Here is a 21,692-nt window from a genome sequence, read left to right as displayed (position 1 = left end):
TAGGATTTTGTTGTAACTGCAATTTTGTATCCCAGTGTTTGGTGAACGTTTTCCCAGGTGATTAAATATCTTATACAATGGGGGGATTCCAGTATACAAATTTGTTGCAATTTATTTAACCAAGCTCTTATTGTTGAACGTTTGGGATAGTGCCTTTTGTTTTTGTTTTTTTGTTTGTTTGTTTTGTTTTGGGCTCTGGGGCTGTTATAAGTGCTACAATTACTATCCTTGTTACACAAATCTTTGCATATATCCTAGATTATGTCCTTTAAATTCCCGAAAGTGGAACTGCTAGGCCAAAGGGTATTTGATACATATTTGCCAATTTGTCTCCTAGGACTGATTCCACCCATTTATAATCCCGCGGGCAATTTTAAAGGACTCCTGGAGTTGCCGGTATCACTAACTGTCAAAAGCCCGCCTAGAACTCCCAACTGGACCTCTAGCCTAGCTTCACATTTTCCCGCCCACTCCGCACACCCGCCGCGAGCCCCACCCCCGTCCATGATGGCCCGCCCCTTCCTTACTCCCTCACGGATTCTGCCCAATCAACAGCAGCCTTCCCCGGTATCGTTGCTGGGCCGGTAAACTGAAGTGTCTGTCGCGCTCAGGGGTGGGCAGAGCAGACTGACAGACGTGGCTACGGACCAGTGTAAGGGGCGAAAGGGGCATGCGTGACGTGCGTGGCGCGCTGGCCTGGAAACCGTGGAGCTAAGAGGTGTGCTGGAGGGTTAAGCAGTGAGAGACTTCGGCGGCCATGGCTCCCAACGTGACCGCCTCCGAACCGGCCCAAGAGGGTCCTAAAGGCATCCGGGCCGTGCTGCTGGGGCCGCCCGGGGCCGGCAAAGGTACTCAGGTGAGCTGCAGGGCTGGACTTGTCGGCGGATCCCGTGGAACTCCAAGGTCAGGGCGGCCGGAGGTCCTGGTCGCCCCAGAGCCGAGCCGCGCGCAGGCTGAGGCCTGGGGTGCCTGGGGTGGGGATGAGGGAGCCGTGACTGGCGTCTGGGGTTTCGGTAGGTGTTTGGGGGAAGGTCCAAAGTGGAGGTTGGAGAAGTTTGAGTTAAAGTTCTTGAAGGATCCAGGCTTAAGATGTCATGTTAGGAGATTTAAAGACTGATCAGAGTCCTGAAGGGATTAGAAGCTGAGATTTGAAGGGTAGGGTGAACCACCTGGGCTGAGGCATGTCGATTACAACCCGAGAGGAGGCTGAGACCCCAGACTCCATGAGAATTGGGAGTGAATTGTCCAGGGTTACGTTCCAGGCATCCGTGTAGGGGTCCGTTTGTGTAATGATTAATGCCTGAAGGTGGAAGAACATCTCCTGCAGGTGGGGAAAAGCGGGAGCTGGCCTGTGCTGATTAGGAGTATTGCTAAAAGACGTGAGGTATGTCCTGCCTAGCCAGTCAAGTGGGGGAATCTTAATATACAGATAAGAAAACAGGCCGGAAGGGGTCAGGTGGTTTTCCCAGGTTAGCAAAATTGATTTGATGGAGCCTGGAACCTCAGGGCTCTGGGCGATTACGGAATCTGAAGTTACCTTCTGCTGACTGTGGGGCCTCACTTGGCATCTGGGACCTAGTGGACGCGTGGATCAAGGTTGGGATTTATGATCTTGTGTAGGATTTGAAAGCCCATAGGTTGGATTATCATCAGTATCCTCTTCCTGCCTGGGGTCTGGCGTTGCCCCTGAGGCCTCAGGTTTTTGCTTGCCCTTCTGAAGAACAGGTTCTTCTTTTGCTTAGGTTCTAAAGAAGGAATTCCTGAAAGTCTGAGTTCCTAAGGGAATGGGGTTCTGGGCTCTGCTCTGTGCCCCATCTTCCCTTCCTAGCACTTGCAAAAATGGTAGAATCTTGGCATGTGTCTTACTCTTGGGACTCTTGTGACACCCAGCATATTACTTGGTACATGATGAGGTTATGAGAAATGGATGAAGACAGATTCATGTGGGTGATGAGGAGAAGGGAAGTCTGGGAGACTGAATTCTTTCCTGTGATTTGCTTTTTGGCTCTGGCCACTAGGTCAAGAAATACCACTTGCCCTTTTCTCTCTATAGCCAGAACCTGGGGCTCGCTGTTACCTAATCTCTTATCCTTGGTAACATTGAAGGCTCCTCTTTCCTGCTGCTGCCACCTTCAGTTATTAGGTAACCTGCAGTCTAGGAATGTTTAATCCCAAACTCTATAAACTTTTGCTCTGAGTAACCGAGATAAACAAGGTAGTTTAAATGCATCGATTGTTCATATTGAAGTTAATAATTTCAGTAGTTGTGAAATGGACAGCCCATCCCAGTGCTGAGACAAGGGCTTTGTCATTTAGCAAGCTTTGCAATTTGTAAGCCTCACTGCTCTCACCTGAAATATGGGGATAATACTTACCTTACTCATTCAACGTTTCATGAGCACTGAACATTGGAGATAAAGCAGTGAATAAGACTGATAAAGTCCTTGCCCCCTAGACCAAAAGATCACAAGGATATTGGAAAATTATATACGTGTGTAAAGCACACCTAGATGACTTGACACATAGTAGGTATTCACTGATTATTGGCTCCCTCATCTTACTAACACATCTCCCCACTTTCTAATTCGGCTGTATGTCAGTGTGAAGGGTGATATATTCAGAAGGGTTTGAAGAAAATTATACCTTTGAGCGGATTTATAAACATGTATATATTATGGGAGTTGGTCAGAGAAGTCTTTGTGGAAGTAGAGGAGAATGTGATTAGAGCTAGGACTTGAGGAAGGATTTACACAAGTCACTTAACCTCTGTACACCTTTCTTTCCATAGTAGAAATGCTGGTGGTAATTTTATGGAGTTTAAAAAGTAATGTTTTGGGGAGTTCCTGTTGTGGCTCAGCGGTAACAAAACTGACTAGTATCCATGAGGATGCGGGTTCATATCCTGGCCTCACTCAGTAGATTAAGTATCTGGCGTTGCTGCGAGCTATAGTGTAGGTCGAAGATGCGGTTCAGATCCTGCGTTGCTGTGGCTGGAGCTCCAGTTCGACCCCTAGCCTGGGAACTTCCATATGCCGAGGGTATAGCCCTAAAATGCAAAAAATAAATAAATAAAAAGAAGATACTAAAAAAAAAAAAGCAGTGTTCATAAGTCAGAGGTTGCAAAGTGGCATGCTGCAGCAGCAGTTAGCCTCCAGACACACTCCAACTTTTCATTATAAAGAGTTTGAATAAACAAAAGGCAGTTTGATGTAATGAGCCCCTGTGTACCCATTATCCAGCCCCAGCTACCATCAGCTGATGGTCATTCCTTCCCCATCCGTTCTGCCTTCACAGGTTATTTTAAAGCAGCTCCCAGATATCATAGAACATTTCGTTTGTAAATATATCAGTATGTATCTCTAAAAGACAAGTTCTTTTTTGTACGCAAGTACAAATATCCCCTAAAAAACAATAACAGTATATGTTCACATTTCCATTCGTTTCAAAGATGTGATCATTTCAATCTCTCTCTCTATTTTTTTTTCTTTTTTTTCTTTTTAGGGCTGCACCTGCAGCATATGGAAGTTCCCAGGCTAGAGGTCAAATCCGAGCTGCAGCTGCCGGCCTACACCACAGCCACAGCAATGCTGGATCTGAGCTGCATCTGCAACCTATGCCACAGCTTGTGGCAACACCTGATCCTTAACCAACTGAGCGAGGCCAAGATTCGAACCTGCATCTTCAGGGACACTATATCTGGTTCTTAACCTGCTGAGCCACAATGGGAATGCCTCAAATCTCTTTTAATTTATAGATTCCCCCCTGCACCTTTTTTTTTTCCTTGCAGGTTTGTTTTGTTTTGTTTTGTTTTTTTGTGGAAGTTGCTTATCTTGGGAGTGTCCTCTTTCTGGGAACTTTCAAAATTGTATCCCCAGGCCATATTTAACATCTTTTCTTTCCTGTAAATTGGTAGTTGATCGTAGCCATATCTGGTTTCAATTTTTTGGCCCAAGTACATCACAGGTGGTGATGGGCTGTCCATATCATGTCTCCTTGTCTCTGGTGAGCAATGCCTGGGTCCAGGAATTCACTGTGGGTGGCAAAATGGTGATGGTACTGCTGTGATGATCCATGTGCTCCCCTGTCCTCTGCATAGCCCTTTAGGTTGCCTGCTGCTTATATTTGACCCACTTCATTTTGCTTTGCCTGCCTGGCCCCCTTTGGTAAATGTCTGCAGTCTCTAATGTGAAATCCTAACCTGCCCAGTAATGTTTGTTTTCTTCCTACTAGTACTTCCTTTTATCCCTGCATAACTCATTATGACTGAAATAATGTTTCCTTTTAATACTATTTTTTTTTTTTTTTGCCACCAGTGGCATGCAAAAGTTCCCAGGCCAGGGATCAAACCTGAGCCACAGCAGTGACAATGCTGAATCCTTGACCACTAGGCCACCAGGGAACTCCCCCCAAACTTCTTATTTTTAGCTAAAATAAACATCTTAAAACTACCTGCTTTCACATCAACATAATGTCTAAAACATCTAGAACATTTGCGTTTGTTATTTTGTTTAAATAACCTTACTTTGCTGTCTCCCTTTTGGGGGTGGATGTTCCCATGGTGTGGCCAAAACTGAGGTGTGTTTCCTGGCTTTTCTGCCAACCCCTTTCAGTTCCTCCCATGTGTCCAGTTAATACCAATTCATCACGGCCAGCAGGCTTAGGTTATCAGCTAAGGTCAGGCTCTGTCAGTTGTCAGTGCATTGACACAGCACAGAAACAACTTGCTGGGACCCATACTCTTATTCCCCCCTTTACAGTTAGAGAAACTAAAGCTTGAAGAGCTTTTTCGCTGGGTTCTAAGGCAAGTAGTTGGCTGATCTTGCATCTGAATAACTCCGTAGCCATCTGATATACTCTCTGCCTCTTTTGTTGTAAAAGTTCTGTGCTGGAGATGCAGAGCAGCCTTTGCCCTCAAGAGGGTGTTATATCACAAAATAGTCACCCTTTGCTGGGTTAGGTGACAGACCTCCCAGCCAAAGACTTTACATGTATCATCTGATTTAATCCTCCAACCCTAAGGGGAAGGTCCTGTTGTTTTCCTTGACTTTTTACTGATAAACTGAGGCCCAGTCTGTGTCTTGCCCCAGAACATACTTAAAGTAGCAAAGATAGGATTTGAACTCATGCCCGATTGTTCAGCAGCATAACCATCCTGTATTATTGCTGTCAATCTAGGTGTAGAGGCAGAAATCAACATGCATGCAGGCAGTGCTTACCAGGGCAAAGTACCACATGGGAAGTGTCAGATGAGTGACTGACAATGCTAGGATAATTCAGGGTTAGAACAAGAACTATAATATGGGAGTGCCCATTGTGGCTCAGTGGGTTATGAACCCAGCTATTATCCGTGAGGATACAGATTTGATCCCTGGCCTCAGTCAGTGGGTTAAGGATCTGGCATTTCCACAAGCTGTGGCACAAATGGCAGACACAGCTTGGATCCCACATTGCTGTGGCTCCAATTCGACCCCTAGCCTGGGAACTTCCATATGCCACGGGTGCAGCCCTAAGAAGAAAGAAAGAAAAAAAACAAACTTTATTTTGTTGAGAGGCTTCCATTCTTCCTCCTATCGACCTGGGTATGTTTGTACTAATGTATCTGATTTATAGGTGAGGAAGAAGTTTTAAAGAATCACTGGCTGGAGGTTACATGGTAAGTCAAGAGGCAGAGCTGAAAATTAAACACAAATTTCTGTGCTTTTAAAAAACTTTTTGCTGCAGTATAATATACACAGAGAAAGGTGTAGGTATTCCAAGTGAGCAGCTTGATGAATTTTCCCATGTGAACCCACTTGTGTAGCTTGTACCCCATCAGGAAACAAAACGTTTCCAGCACTGTCTGGGCTCCCTTCTACACAAACACACCTTTCCCAAGGACAGCCACTAAGACTCTGGGGTGTGCTGTTGCCAATAAGGCCACGTGGTGTCACCAATAAGAGCTGAGGCTCTGCAGTCTTGAGGCCATTGCCAGATCTCCTATTACCAGCTTTGTGTTCTTGGGCAACCTAGTCTGAATTTCATCTGTAAAATGCAAATATAAAAATAGTTTCTACCTCATGGATTTGTTATGTGTAATGCATGCTAAATACTATAACAATGCATGGAAAAATTGCTTGGCATCTTGCAAACACCCAGTTAGATGATGTTGTTATGATTCCTTCCCAGAGGAAAAAAGTGTAGTTGAGGAGGGTTTTTGATAGGAGAAATATGCTCAGAATTTGACTGCAAAGAAGGATTGAGCTTGAACCAGAGGGGGAAGGGAGATGGCGTTTCTGCATCGAGAGGAACTTGAGCTGAGGTCCTCGGAGAGCTTATATTTTGCATTTGGAAATCACACATAGAGCAGCTGTTTGCAGGGGTGCTGGGCATCCTGGTAGGGGACTGGGGGAGGCAAATTTGAGTAGTTTGTGAGAAACAGGAAGTTGGTTGTGGAGGACATTGAGAGCTAGGCCGAGGTGTTGGGACTTCTCCCCTGTGGTCCTGGGGAGATGTCGATACTTCTGAATGAATGCATGTTGGAGGATGGGTGGCATGTCCAACAGTATTTTAGGAGGTGATTCTAGCTCCCTGTATGTATAAACACTGGAGGTGGAAGTGGGAAGGACTGCAGCAGAAAGATGATTTCAAGCTGAGAAAACAACTGAGTTTGAGATTAAATCAAATCTTGAAGACTGATAGTTTCCCTTTTTTTTTTCCACTGAAAGCCAGGCACTATGATGGGTTCTTTCACATACATAATCTTATTAAATTCCCGTAACAGCCCTAAAAGTAGACACTGTTATCTGTACTCTAAGCATGAGATTGCTTAACTTGTTCATGGTGACACAGTGAGTTAACTGTAATCCAGATCTGTACCACTGTAAAACCCAGTCTTGCACCACTGCCCCAGGGCTTCACAATCTGGGTGCATCAGAATCCCGGGGCGCTACCTGAGAACCATTCAATTAGACACTTTTTGTATTTTTTAACAAATGCCTTCAGCTGCCTGTGATGACCTGAAGTTTGAGAACGCTAAACCCACCGTGCTGCCTCTCTAGTTGTTTTAGCTGTTCACACACACACACACACACGTGCTTCCCGAACCACAGGTTTCTCGTGCAGGTGGGGAGCCTATTTCTTGGGCTCAATGGTGGCCCATAGCTAGTGAAACACATAGCTCAGAGCCTCAGCAGCAGCACAACACAGTCCAGGGGCCAACAGCACAGCCAGGCCTGGAAGCTGGTTAAAAGCAGTAATACAGGCCCCACCTGATGGAATCAGAATCTGCATTTTAGCAGCACCTTCAGGTGGTTTGGAGTGGAAGCATTCCTCTGAGGTGTAAGTGTGAGGTTTAAGGGGAATAAGATAAAGCTGTTTCATCAGGCTTCTTCTGTAGTTTGCAAGTAAAGAATAATGCAAAAAAGAAAGTCCATGAAAGGAGTTTGTTTTTGTTTGTTTGTTTTTACATTAAATGTGTACCGTGTACCGTGTGTCTGATGTTTGGGGTACTTTATTTTATCCTCATAACAGCTGTATGAAGTAGATATTATCCCCATTTGACTGATGAGGAAACTGAGATTCTGAGAAGTAGCCAGAGGTCAATACAGCTATTGAGGGCAGCCAGGGTTCCTGTGCACATCTGTCTGACTCCAAAGCCCATGCTCTTGGCAGCCCACGCATTGATTCCCTTAGTCTCTACCATGCGCTGTCTTCCCTCTGGGCACGTTCTTCCACACAGCTGTTGGGTCCAGTCACCTGGAACAGCACAGGAGTCCTGCGGGTTGGGGTGATAGAAATAGACCCATTCGGCTTTGTGCTAACAGCTCTTCTCCGGTGTTTGGATTAGCCTTCCCCCTGGAATGATCCTGACCTCCACATTTTTTACCCAAGTTCATTTCAATAACCAAGGAGCAATGGGGACCTACTGTACAGCAGAGAGAACTGTACCCAATATTCTGTGATAATCTATGTGGGAAAAGAATCAAAGAGAATAGATTTGTGTACATGCACAGCTGTTTCACTTTGCTGTACAGCAGACATGATCACAACCTTGTAAATCAGCTGTACTTCAATAAAACTCAAAAAATGAACAAGACGAAAGATGGGCACAAAAGCACAGCTCTGGGTTCGTGGCCACTGTGCCAACCTAAACGACTGCATGATTTCCCCTTGCCAGAGGGCACTGACCTTCACCGATTTTTCCAAAGTACAGTTTTTAATACCTCATCTTTGCTGTGAAGTCAGTTCCTTGCTTGTTCTGAATCAGTCTGTGAATCACAAACTAGCATTTGTAGGGTTGACCCCCAATCTGCTTAGCTTTTATCATGTGCACCTAAGAAAAGCCCCAGAGAACTGGTTTGAACAAGGTTCTAACCCTACTTATTTTACAAAATAATAGAACCCGAAAGCTAAGTATTAGGCTCCTTGACCTGATTTTCATCAGGAATTCTACATTCTTTTTTGGCCACTACAAACCTGATGTTGAGCTGTCCGGGGTCCCTTCCTCTTCTAGACTTCACTCTGTAGTGTAGTTCACGAAACTATGGGCTCAAAGCAGACAGGGTCTGTATCTCCTATTCAGCTGTTTCTCTGGCTCCAAGCAGAGTTCTTGGAAGAGAGATCAGTATTTTCTTTCTGTAGAAATGAATGTAGAATTAGGGCCGGGGTTATAGTAACAGCTAATATTCCCTGAGCACTTACTATGTGCCTGGCCCTGTGTGTGTCGAATTCTATATAATCTCATCAACCCAGTGATATAGGTACTGTTTCTACCTCCATTTTACTTAAAGGAAATTTAAAATTTAGAAAAGTGGATTAAATTTTTCTCTAGTCACATATCTAGTCATCACTGGACCTGGTGTCTGAAACCCAGGCAGTTTGACTCTCAAGTCTATGCTCTTAACTGAAAAGATACACTACTTCCTAAAACTACTACATAGGTAAGTGTTTACCGTTTGCCTGGTGCTCTTCATATGTTATCTCATCTGGTCTTCACAGCTACTTCTGAAACGGAGCCTTTTTGCCTTCATTTTAAACAAATGAGAAAAGCACCCCCCTGAGAAATTAAGCGATTTGGCCATCATAATACAGCTGCCTAATGACAGCAGAGGGGAAGAACCCAGCCTACCTGGGGGAGACCATTCTGCACCCAGCCCCAGCTGCCTCCCACACTAGCGGTACAACACTTGACAACTACACATCCATTCTTTTGGCAGATATTCAGCACATTACATGCCAGGCGTTATGCCAAGTGCTTTACATACGTGAACCCAAATTTCACAGCAACCATGTGAAGTATTGATAGGGTTTTTCTATACTTTCCGTTTATAATGGGGAAGTTGAGGCTTATATGTCACTAGCATGTCTAGTGGAAGTAGTGTTAATAGCTGATTTTTTTTTCCTTTCCTTTTTGGCCACCCTGTGGCATATGGAGTTCCTGGGCCAGGAATCAGATCCAAGCTGCAGTTGCAACCTAAGCCACAGCTGCGGCAACACCAGATCCTTAACCCACTGTGCGGGGCCAAGGATTGAACCTGTGTTCCAGTGCTCCCAAGATGCCGCTGATCCCTTTGTGTCACAGTGGCAACTCCGATAGCTTATATTTATGACAGCTTCCTGAGTGCAAGGTGCACTGTTTTAAGTGCCTTATATGTGTTATGTAATGTAATTCTTACTACAACCCTATGATCATGTTGGAATATAATATAAGGTACTTTTATCCCTGTTACAGATAAGGTTGTTCATGCAGCCAGTAATTGGCAGGGCCAAGTTCACACCCAGGCTGTCTGACTCCAGGACCGTATGGTGTTAACCGTATCTTGTTTTTTTGTCCTCCCCTCCACAGGCACCCAGATTGGCTGAAAACTTCTGCGTCTGCCATTTGGCCACTGGGGATATGTTGAGGGCCATGGTGGCTTCTGGCTCAGAGCTGGGAAAAAAGCTGAAGGCAACTATGGATGCTGGGAAACTGGTAGGTTTGCTGGTACCAGTGAACATTGATCTCACTGAGTTGAGATCTGCACTGCCTAAAAGGGTGACTGCCAGCTGCATGTAGCTCTGAAATTAATTTTAATTTGAAATTAACTTCCTCAGTCTTACTTGCCACATTTCAAGTTCTTGCTAGCCAGGACAGATATGGAACATTTCCATCATTGCAAAAAGTTCTAATGGTCAGCCCTGCGCTGCAGGGTGTTTTAACAAACTGGCGCACTATATGAAATTTTACGGTAGCAAAGTACTTGGTTCATTCTGAATTTATGGCGCTTGTTTTATTCACGGTATTCTTGAGGTTCCTTTATGTTACGTTTTGTATTATACCCATTTTTAGGGCCAAAAATGAAACTGCCATCCCTAGGCTCAAGGGTATATTCAAGAGAGGACTCAGGAGGTCACAAAGTGTTTGTGATCTACTTGCGTGATTCTGTTCTGTCTCTAATGGAGCTGCTGCTTGGCAGTTGACACAAGTAATGCTTATTTGGGGGATATAATTGCATTTTCGCTTGTTTTGAGCCCAGTGGATCTGATTGGACAAGTACAATTTATTATCCACTGAATCTTCTTTGGTTAATGTCAGAGCTTAATTATAACTGAGTTATTCTGGGACTTGGCCGTGGGAATCACCATCAGAAGTCATTGTGTACTTGGCCCTCTGGTCTTTACATATCTTAGAACGTTGTTTGGGGAGGTTGCTGGGCTGACTTACCTCCTGTCAGGCTTTGAGATTCTGAACTAGGGTGGCCTAGCCTGTGTGCCCACCTGCCCCTTCATGTTAGTGAGGCCTTAAGCCAGGAAGCTAGGTATTTTAGTCTTGGTGGAAGATCCTGTACTGAGAAAAAAATGGGATGTGGTAATGAGATTACTTATCTCTGGCCTTTACTTAGTCACAGAGCTTATATTTTGTCCCCAAGTTCACAGCTGGTCTCAGGAGATAAGAGCTTTAGCTACCAAAACAGGCAGACTTCACTGTCGTACTGGCAGGGAACTTTGCTTCCAGTGAAAGCCCAGGAGGAAACCAGTTTGGGGAAGCTAGGGAGGTTCTCAGTGGGCCTTTTAGAGCAGCTCAGAAGTATGTTGGGCTGGCGCCTTGGTGCCTTGGTTCTGACCTAATCTTGCCAGGTCGGTGAACTGTTGCTTCAAGTTGGTGTCTTTCTACATTCTGGTCAAACCCCCATTCTCTCCTGGAGCCTTCTTAGGTGGTCTCTCAGCAATACGCCCTCACTTTCTGTGTCTAGAAGACAGCTGATTGCTGAAAAGCTGTTATCTGATGGTCAGGACTCTGACTAATGGCCAGAGAGGGCTTCAGGCCCTGAGACACGGGGATCTTCTGGTGGCATGATAGGCGCTGGGGTCCTCTTCCCTTACCCAGATTACTAGGACACAGAATCTCAAGGGAAGAGAATGTGTATATGGCAGCCACAGAAATTTAATCATAGAACTGAAGCTTCCAAATGGAGCCACTCCATATTTGCTCTGATTTTTGCCTCTTTGGAATCAAGAAAACATACTGTTTAGTAATCAGGTTATACAGACACAAACTTGTGACCTTGGAGTTGGGCTAATGCCACCCAGTTGATGAATATAATAACTCCAAGCTGTTTTGTTCTTGACTTCCAGGTGAGTGATGAGATGGTCGTGGAGCTCATTGAGAAGAATTTGGAGACCCCTCCATGCAAAAATGGTTTTCTCCTTGATGGCTTCCCTCGGACTGTGAGGCAGGCGGAAATGGTGAGTGGCGTGGCTCTGTGTCACCATCGCATGAAAGCGAACTCTGGCCCTTTATCTCTTCACTCCTTTGAGGGAAATGGGTCTGACCAAGCTCTGGGAGCTTAGGTGGGCCACACGCTCTTTTACAGCTTGATGACCTCATGGAGAAGAGGAAAGAGAAGCTCGATTCTGTGATTGAATTCAGCATCCCAGACTCTCTGCTGATCCGGAGAATCACAGGAAGGTATTTGTCCCCGAAGGCCCCCTTCTTTTCATGCTTCCTCAGAGCTTTGTCAGACCCCTGGAACTGCCCTTGCCCAATCCCAGCCGTGAAGCTTGTGCCATTTCAACATGGATTGATCCTATTTGGTGACATGGGATGGGGATGTGGAAAGAAGAGTAAGGCATCTGAAGTCCAGCAGCAACTTAGTCCTGTCACCTTTTAGCTTTTTCCTAGCCTCTCTAAGGCTGTTTTCCTCATATGTAGAGAGGGGGCAATAGTACCTGCTTCAAGGAGCCACTGTGCATGGTAGAGAGCGCATAGTGTGTGTAGTTCATGGTGCTCAAGAAATAATGCTAAATGCCTTACCTGTGTAGCTCCACGTTAGTACTTTTGGGGTGTGTTTGTTTGTTTGTTTTGGACATACCCATGGCACGCCTAAGTTCCCAAGCTAGGGATCAAACCCAAGCCACAACAGTGGCAACTGCTAGGCCACTAGGGACCTCTGACTTCAGTGCTTTTTAAATCCAATTTCAGTTGGAGTTGTCATAACTTGATGTAGGCTAAATTGTATTAATTTTTAAAATAATAGGACCATCTACACAGAGTTTAGAAAATTAAGCAAAAACTTGCTTATGATACAGCCAGCTTTTAGGAAAAAACACTTAGCAAAACCTAAACACAGATTTGTGTGTGTGTGTGTGTATGTGTGTTTTGTTTTAAAGGACTTATTTCTCTATGGTAGTCAATGTTGAACACAGAGATGCTTCTGCTTCTGCTTCTGACAAGTTTGCTCTGAAAGAGCACCACTGCTTTAGGCTGTAGTTTCCTCAAGCCTATACTATCTGCTTTGTTCCTTCTGGAAATATATGGGAAGCTTTCAACCACTGATTGACCTTCCCATTGTCTTTATTATGGGCTATAGCTTTTTCATCCCTTAGTCTTTTTTTTTTTTTTGTCTTTTTAGGACCACATTCACAGCATATGGAGGTTCCCAGGCTAGGGGTCAAATTGGAGCTGTAGCTGCCAGCCACAGCCATGCAGGATCCGATCCACACTGACAACCTACACCAAAGCTCACAGCAATGCCAGATCCTTAACCCACTAATTGAGGCCAGGGGTTGAACCTGCATCCTCGTGGATGGCAGTCAGATTCATCTACACTGAGCCACAACGGGAACTCCAAGTTGTCCATTCTTAAACTGATGCTGTCGTAGTACATGTAAGTTTTTCAGTTAGGGTGGAAATGTTTTCTTATTGTAAATGTTGTTTTGATTTCCTAATGAGGTTGAACGTTTTTCTTCATGTGTCTGCAGTCCATATCTGTAAGGAGTGAGGCAGGCAGGTAAAAAGACAGCAGAATAAGTGTTTGAGGTGTTCTTCTGGAAGGCTGCATTAGATACAGTGGCATCTATCATATATTAATGTTCTTTTCAAATATCCAGGTTCATGTTTCCGGCTATTCCATAGGTTCCTTCAGTGCAGGAATTTTTGTTTCTTTGCATCTCCCTTGGCACAGAGTTGGCAAACAAAGTTGATGTAGTCCAGGAAGCAGTAAGATTGACAAGAAGGGACCTCACCAGGGCCGGGGTCCTGGACATGCAAGGCAGATGTTAACAGCACTAGGTGACATGAGGGACCATTGATTTGATTGGCCCAGCTTCCTATGTGCCTGCTTTGTGTGCAGCATAGTACTAGGCTCAGGGAGCAGGGGGCCTGGAGAGGATATAGGAGAACAGTATGTTGATGCCCATTTTCTCACCTCCAAGAGTCTACAGTCCCTATGAAACCTGGGCTGTTTAGTGCAGCTTGGGGGCAGGGAGGGGTGGCTGCTAGGAGAGGTGTAAAGTCAGACTAGAGCTTCATGGATAGAGGGCATTTTGCTGAGGCTTTCCCAGAAGGGAGTAGAAGCAAGAATGAATATGGGTTACCCAGGGGTTGGGTGCTAACTGGGGCCAGTGGCAGAAGGTCTGTCCAGAGCTGGCTAAATGGCCTGGGCGTTGGGTGGGAGAATAAGTGCTCTTGGGAAGGTGGACTGGGAGCTTGGCTGGGGATGTCTGCCAAGCAGGAGAGGTGGACATGGCAGAGATTCTGAAGGACAAACTGCAGAATTGTAGAGGGTGAGAGAGGGAAAATTCAGTCTCCTGATTTGGAAGTGAGTGATTTAGCGTGGCCCCCTGCCCCACAGAGGAGGAAACAGAACAGGTCAGACTGTGTAAAGCTGTTTTTCCAAGTTCACTCTGCATGTCAGCGGCACAGCTGGCACCAAGAGCCTGCTTTCTGCCTCCTAGCCCACTGTGCTGATTGTTGCAAGACAATGAGTTAGGAACTAGTTGGTTTACTATGGATCTTCCTTAACTCTGACATGATAAGGACCCCACTGTAAATATCTTCTGAATTGACTCTGACCTCATTTTTAATATTTTATGGGTTAATTACTTTATATCTTGCATAAGTACTTAGTGGTTTTTGGTTTTAACCTATTGATTGTTGACTCTGATATCATTAGCTTAATGTCTTCACCATCCCCATTTTGTGGGTGAGAAAACAGGTGTCTGTAGGGTCACAGTCAAGGTAGCAGTGGCTGTAGCATCCAAGCCGATCCATCCACATCTTCACCTCCACCTCCAGGCCAGGATCAGTGGCTTATAGAGCTGTTTTGGTCGGTACTTGAGACCAGTCCTGTTTTAAGAATTAGAGATTGGACTTTCTTTCATTTCCCTTCTAGGGGATGAGTCTTCATTCTTAAAATGAAGTTCGGGAGTAGGGAATGAGCAGTGTGTTATATGTAAGTGGATGGCTGAGGGAATCTGGGAGTGGGCAAGAGATGATGTAGAGATGTGGGGAGAAGGAGTTCCCGTTGTGGCGCAGCGGAAATGAATCTGACTGGGAACCATGAGGTTGCGGGTTTGATCCCTGGCCTTGCTCAGTGGGTTAAGGATCTGGCCTCACTGTGAGCTGTGGTGTAGGTTGCAGACGAGGCTTGGCTCCTGCGTTGCTGTGGCTGTGGCGTAGGCCAGCAGCTACAGCTCCGATTAGACCCCTAGCCTGGGAACCTAAATATGCCGTGGGTGTGGCCCTAAAAAGACAAAAATAAAATAAAAATAAAACAGAGATGTGGAGAGAGAGTCGTGTTTGTTGCAGTCTGGCTGCTCTCTGTCCTGTGCCCTCCAGAAGGTGAAGAAACAGAGTCTACATATCATGCTGCCATCCCTTCCCAAAGGGAAAGCTGTAGCTGAGTCCAGCAGCTTCTGCTCATCCTCTCCCCGAGTCTCCCAGTGGATGTCCTTTCCCAGTGGATGCACCAGAAGAACCCCTCCAACAACTCAAATAAAGGGGGACCCAACTCTACATTCCATGCTTGCAGGTCCCCCCATTGCAATTGTACCCCTAGCTAGAACTGACCACTTGGCACCACAAAAATATGCTGTCATTAAAACACAGAGTCACATTTTACAAAGGTGTGTGGCTTTGATAGTCCCAACTGATGTGCTGAGATATGGATCCCCTCAGCCACCAGAGCAAGCACCCCGAGTACTTTCTGTGCATGCCAAGAGGTGACGGGAAGCTCTGGTCTAACAGACCTTCGTGAGGAGAGCAGTCATCAGTGAAGTAAGCAGACCTTGGTTGGCATAGAATGGAGAACCAGAAATTCCCGCTGTGATTCAGCAGGTTAAGAACCCGGCATAGTATCTGTAAGAATGCATGTTCAAATCCCTGGCCTTGCTCATTGGATTAAGGGTCTGGCATTGCCACAGGCTGTGGCATAGCTTACAGATGTGGCTTGGATCTGGTGTTGCCATGGCTGTGATGTAGGCCTGCAGGTGCAGCTCTGATCCAATCCCTAGCCTGAGAACTTCTATATAGTGCTGGTGCGGACTTGAAAAGAAAAAAAAAAAGCATTGGGAAACCACACAAACTCAAGTGGGCCCAGGCTCCTGAGCAGAGTTTTGCCTGCCTCCTTCCCTTCTTAGGTTTTGGGGTTCCTGTGACATGACCACTCTCAGTTAAGATCATGGGCTTGTTACTTAAGGGGACCCAGCTCAGATGCAGCTACCAACTACATATTCGGTGCCAAATAAATGCTTCTTCTTGGGTTCTTTATTCCATGATTTATTTAATATGTTGTTTCTCCTGACGTCTTTGAATATTGCACTCTGGTGGCCGGGTTCTGCATCCCACGTGATCACAAAGGTGTGCAGCATTGTCTGGTGGTGTCCGCATCCATAGCACATATTTTTCCTATAGAATCTTTTTGGGTTTATAACCCAACTAGGTTAGAAAAGAAAGTTATCTTGTCTGTCCTCTGTTCCCCATAGCACTTTGTCCAAATCTCTGTTAAAGGATTATCACACTTATTGTGATAAGAAATTATTTATTTCCACATTCATCTCCCTTTCTAAATTAAGCACTGCTCGTGAGCAGGGATCTTGACTCGTTGCTTTGTAGCCCCTAGATTCAGCTTAAGGGCTAGGCACTTAGTAAGTGCTTGCTGCATGACCGTGTGAATAGATGACTGTTGGAGTGAGACCAGCCCCAGAGGTCCTTCTCTCGGATCCCGAATAAGGCTGTTATGCCAAACTCTCAGCCAGACACTCATTTTAATGTTGGGTCAAAATAGGAAACATACTCACTCTGGCATAAGCCCAGTTATTTTCCTAAGCAAGAGATGCCTGTAACTGAGTTCGTGACTAGATTAAAGTCCTGGCATCCAGCTTCTCTGTCTGTGCTTTCAGTTTGGAGACCCCTGGGTTCAGGAGACCTGATTGGTCTTCATTTGCTGTCTTTCAGACTGATTCACCCCAAGAGTGGCCGTTCCTACCATGAGGAGTTCAACCCCCCGAAGGAGCCCATGAAAGATGACGTATGTAAACTAAGGACAGGAAACTTCTTGCCTTCACCTTTCTTCCTTTGCTTTTTTTTTTTTCTTTTTTTCCTCCTTGGTCATCTCATCTTCTCTTTATTCCTACCAATATAACTTAACCATGAGAAATATCACTGTCATGTCAATCACATGGGCAGTGGCTCATCTGTCCAGTGTTTCTCCAGGTGGTTTATTGTCTGACCTTGAACCAGTGCTAGCTACTGCCCAGTGCCCAGTTTGTGCCTGTCTTTTATCCAAAGCAGCCCCTTTCTGTCGTCATGGCAACCTAAATGGTCAACAAGTCAGGAGAAAGTGGAAGCCCCAAATTAGAGCTGGGGTGGGGAGAATAGTACTGAGGAGAGGTTTGTTCACTAGTTCTGTTTCAGAAAAATACCCTCTCCCTCTAGCGATGCTGCTGTGCCATCCAGATTCAGAAGCACTTGGCTGGATTAACATTGCCAAGTTCCTGTGACAATCTTCGATTGCTTGCAGATGTGAAAGGGAGGGTCTCATACATATTCATGGTAACATTTGCCGTAAAGGGTCCGGTTGTCTGTTTTAGAGCAAATAAGAATTTCCTGCATTTACCTTTGTCATATGAGACAAGTTCATCAGGTCACACAGGTTCCAAAGCCATCTGTCAACTTAGTCACGTTTCACAGAGTCGGTATTCTACCACTCAGCGTTCTTTCTCACTTTACTGCTGCTTCCAGAATGTCGATGGCTGACACCATCGCAAAAACACTGGATACTTAGGCAGCTGAGATCCTACGTGCTAAGGCAGCTCTGCTTTTGACGTATTTTCCTAGACTCAGGGGCCTCCATCTTTCTCGTTTCCCACCCTAGAAGTATTTGTCTTGGAAACTGAACAGCCTGATCACAAGCTGTGAGAGAAGGACATTGCCCGTGCCCCGCTCTCAGCCCTTTCCTCTCAGTTGTTGTTTCAGGCTCCCTGAGTTCCCTGGACCAGGTGGTCTCCTGGGACCAACTTGCTGCCAGCAGAGAAGTCCTTTATTGGAGAGGGTTTAGATTTTCTGTCTCTCCCTCTGATGGTCTTCATGATCAGCCAGCATCTCAAATCTGCATGTGGCATCAGATAAGGAGACCTTGCTAAGAGTCCCGGCCTTTCATCACCCTCTTCCTGTTCTCAGATCACTGGGGAACCCTTGATCCGCCGATCAGATGATAATGAGAAGGCCTTGAAAATCCGCCTGGAGGCCTACCACACTCAGACTACCCCGCTGGTGGAATACTACAGCAAACGGGGCATCCACTCTGCCATCGACGCATCCCAGACCCCTGATGTCGTGTTTGCAAGCATCCTAGCAGCCTTCTCCAAAGCCACATGTAAAGACTTGGTTATGTTTATTTAATGTTGAGTCCAAAAAGGAATTTCTTTCTTCTTCCTGTCCCTGCTGAGAAAGTGGGTGGGAATGGCAGAGCAGACAGAGGGAAGCTTCCTCAGGCCAGCAAGAATATCATTTGGTGTATTGATTAAAAAGCACTTTTTTCATGTATCTTTGGTGTGTGTGCAACTCTCATCTCATCTGTGTGTGTGTGTGCGCGTGTGTCAGTAAAAGTATGTGTCCACCTCCTACTTTCTAAGTTATGGGCGAGGTTGCTTTACCAGCTGTTTACTTCTGCAGCCATGCTCTTGATTTTATTTTTTGACCAAAATAAACTAACTCAGGTATCTACCAGGCATTCTAATTTCCTGGTATTTATTCCATCTCCAAAGGCTAATTAGAAGTCCAAAGTCACGTGAAGTCAGGCAGGACCATAGTTCCTGATGGCAAACTGTTGGCCAGAAATTCCACTTGTTTTCTCACTCATAATGAAATGCCAACTCAGTGAGTGTGTGGAAAGGGATCATTAATTTTTTTCCCTAAACAGAAGGGAAAAGGCACATTACAGATTCCAGAAATTACTGAGAGAGGGTGTCACCATAGATAGAGCCAGGTCAAGTTGGAGTATTTTTATGATCTGCCTCATGATTCTGTAAAGTAAGAATGATTTGGGACCTGTGTTTGAATACTGAATTTTTGCCAAAGAATTACACCAGGCGAAAGGTCCTTTTGAATTCAGATTGTTTTCTGAACCTCCAGGCTGGGCATCTGAGAGCAGCCAGTCCATTTTCCCAAAGAGAGACCAGGGTAGGTTTGTTTTTATTTTTAATGTTTGCCTCTGTTTCCAAGTATGAACAAAGTAGTGATTAGAGGGTGATCTGTTTTTGCATCATTTCAATAAGAATTTATTCAAACTCAGCCTCCCTGCAGTATGTGAAACCCAAATCAGATGTTTTCCTTTAAAACTCAACCCTCTTCCTTCCATGGAATTTCTGCTGTGGTTCAGCCGAAATGAACTCGACTAGTATCCATGAGGACGTGAGTTCGATCCCTGGCCTCGCTCAGTGTGGGTTGAGGATCCAGCATTGTTGTGAGTTGGGGTATAGGTCACAGATGCGGCCCAGATCCCACGTGCCTGTGGACGGCAGCTGCGGCTCTAATTAGACCCCTAGCCTGGGAACTTCCATATGCTGCGGGTGTAGCCCTAAAAAGACAAAAAGAACTCAACTGTCTCCCTTCCAGATCCGTAATTCATCCCTTACATCATAATGGTGATGGCTACAGCCTCTCCAAGAAAGGATCCCCCCAAAATAAGATCACCTATGGTGGTAACCTGGCTCTATTCCTAACCTCAGCTCCCAACTATTAAGCATTTCCTGGGGCTCCATGCTGTGCCTTTTGGTCTTGTGGTTTGATTTATGGCAAACAGATGAGTTAATAGACTGCTGTGAGCGACCGCAGAAAACAGCAGCCTCTGGAAAAACCATTAGAAAATCAGTGGCAGGTCCAGTAAATAATGCCACCTGCCCAGTGTATTCTGTTGACTCAGTGCAGTGGACTCTAAAGTGCCCAGTCCCCATCTGACCTGGCTCTCCTGCTGTCTGTGGGACCACCAGAGGGCTTGTCCTCTGTCCACCTGGAAGCTGGCTGTGGGTATGTGGCCATCTTGCGTCCCTCTTTGTCTGCTTCAAGTGAGTGTCTGCTGGTTCTGCTCTGCTCTGCCTTGTTTTCCTGGCTGTAAACTAACTCCACCCATTCTTAACGGAAACTCAATCTGGCGTGGAATGTTTCTGGGAAGCACATGACTTCTGGGAATGGACAAGGAAAAAGAGTAAAACCAAAACTGTCAGCATTGTAGGGAGCTGGGTTCTCTCTCTGGATAAAGGAGGCCTCATGAATCCTGAAATCTATTCCACTTCGACTGGGGACAGTTGCAGGCACTTAGCCTCAAAGATGAGGTCCTCACATGTTTGCTAATTGAGTGTGCATGATCCTTGCTCAAATATTTGTCATCCATCCATATACATTCACATGTGCACACACCCGTGTGTGATATTTGGACTGCCGGTGAGAACTGGAAGATCGTGGGGGATGCTATGCCCTTTTGGAGGTAGTTAGTATTCCGTTTTTGCTTCGTTTAATTCCAGAGCCTTAACCTGAGCAGGCATGAGAGCTTTCACCTGGCAGAGAGATGTCCAGTGTTTAATGCATTTGGTTGCTGGGGCATGCATGCCAGCCTTCTCTAATATTTACTTGGTTTTTAAAAACCCATTTTCTCTCTTGTTTCCTCTCTATTTCAGCCTAGTAACAGAAGGCCAGGCGAGACTGCACCACTGCTCATCACCCCGCGGCGTGATTCCTGCTCTTAGGTGCTGGGCAGAAGGGAGGGGTGTGCAGGGTAAGGGTGGAGAGGGAGGAGTGCTGAGGGCTCAAGAGGAGGATGGGAAGAGCCCCAGGTGGTAGTGAAGCGATTTCTTTTACATAGAGTAGGAATCTTAAAAATTAGAAGCAAAGGGAAAAATTAATTTTTTAAAACATGGAGTGGAAGGTGTAAGTAGAAACAGGGAGTTGCAGTATTATTTCTAAGGAATCATGTTTTCATGTACTCTGGACTGGTGACAATGTTTTTTTAAAGCCAGTGTCCTAAGACCTCACTTTTATCAGACCTCATGCCAGCCCAGGAATGCAGGCCATCACACTGCTGTCCTGTCTGTCCTGTAGCTTGGAACAGGGCAGGAGCCGACTGCTCACCCTGGTTCCCCACACTGTGAGACCAAGAAATCATCTCCGCATTTGAAAAAGATACGGGTGTGTTCCTGAGGCCGGTGGCTCAGCAAATCAGGTTTACTGGGGTCATGGGGCAGGAGGGGCAGGCTAGTCTCACTCCCTTCCTGACTCACCAGCCCACCTGCTCTGGCGGGTAAGCTCTCTGCCACCACCCAGCATGTGCCACAATCCTACACTCTTGCCTTCCTCCATCCATGATGTGTGAAGGGACTCCTTTTAATAAATGAACAAGTGTCCTAAGCAACATTATCCAAAGATCGTCCTTTCCATCCTCAAATCCTGTGACTGGGATCACTCGACAGCACTGTGATGTATTATTTTCAATGAGGTGCCTTTCTTACCGGTCCAAATGCTGCCTTGTTTGGCCCCTAAATTAATAAAGCGTGTTAAAAGTTTGTATCCCCTGTTGTGGCATTTTTAAAGGGGATCCTGGCTAGTAAAAGGACGCTGAATTCTGGGTCTGACTTGGAAGCCCTCTTTTGTGGTCACTAGAAGCCGTGGGATAGAAGGTCCAAGCGTGTGTTGTTAAGAAGAGCCTGTACCCTCTTGACCTTGAGCTCATTTTCTTGAGCCTAAGGACAAGGCAGCTTGGGTCCAGTGGAGACAGCACTGTGCCTGGAGTTCAGGGGACGTACAGCGAATCCCAGCCAACCATTTACGCTGCCCCTGTTTCCTCATCTGAAAGAGAGACCGCTGATGCCACCTTCTCAGACTTGTTGGCAATAAATAAAGTTTAGAAAAAGCAGCTTTTTCTTGGTGCCTGGCACACAACAGACACTGGATAAATGCTATG

The 21,692-nt window shown here is 45.7% G+C and overlaps 1 protein-coding gene and 1 long non-coding RNA gene across 4 annotated transcripts; one reads left to right on the top strand and one right to left on the bottom strand.

The window, feature by feature from the left end:
• The first annotated feature begins 673 nt into the window (after positions 1–673).
• Positions 674–21,298, top strand: AK2 (adenylate kinase 2). Of its 3 annotated transcripts, XM_047793129.1 has the most exons (7): positions 675–856; positions 9,824–9,949; positions 11,593–11,703; positions 11,832–11,926; positions 16,694–16,766; positions 17,918–18,113; positions 20,413–21,298. In XM_047793129.1, exons 1-7 carry the CDS (start codon positions 758–760, stop codon positions 20,415–20,417), a joined length of 705 nt encoding a protein of 234 aa, XP_047649085.1. In that variant the 5' UTR covers positions 675–757; the 3' UTR covers positions 20,418–21,298. The 3 variants fall into 3 exon arrangements, with proteins under 3 accessions (XP_047649086.1, XP_047649085.1, XP_047649084.1); XM_047793128.1 differs by lacking the exon at positions 20,413–21,298 and having other exon boundaries at positions 17,918–18,283; XM_047793130.1 differs by lacking the exons at positions 11,832–11,926; positions 20,413–21,298 and having other exon boundaries at positions 674–856; positions 17,918–18,057.
• On the bottom strand, positions 7,474–8,635 carry LOC125134173 (uncharacterized). Its single transcript, XR_007136575.1, has 2 exons — positions 8,455–8,635; positions 7,474–7,753 (listed from the first exon to the last, which is right to left on the bottom strand). It is a non-coding gene; the product is annotated as an uncharacterized LOC125134173 (long non-coding RNA).
• Positions 21,299–21,692: the final 394 nt, after the last annotated feature.

The sequence above is a fragment of the Phacochoerus africanus genome, chromosome 8, assembly GCF_016906955.1.
Source record: "Phacochoerus africanus isolate WHEZ1 chromosome 8, ROS_Pafr_v1, whole genome shotgun sequence".
NCBI lineage: Eukaryota > Metazoa > Chordata > Mammalia > Artiodactyla > Suidae > Phacochoerus > Phacochoerus africanus.
Note: the sequence above shows the minus strand (reverse complement) of the source record. Positions and strands in the feature narration are given on the sequence as shown.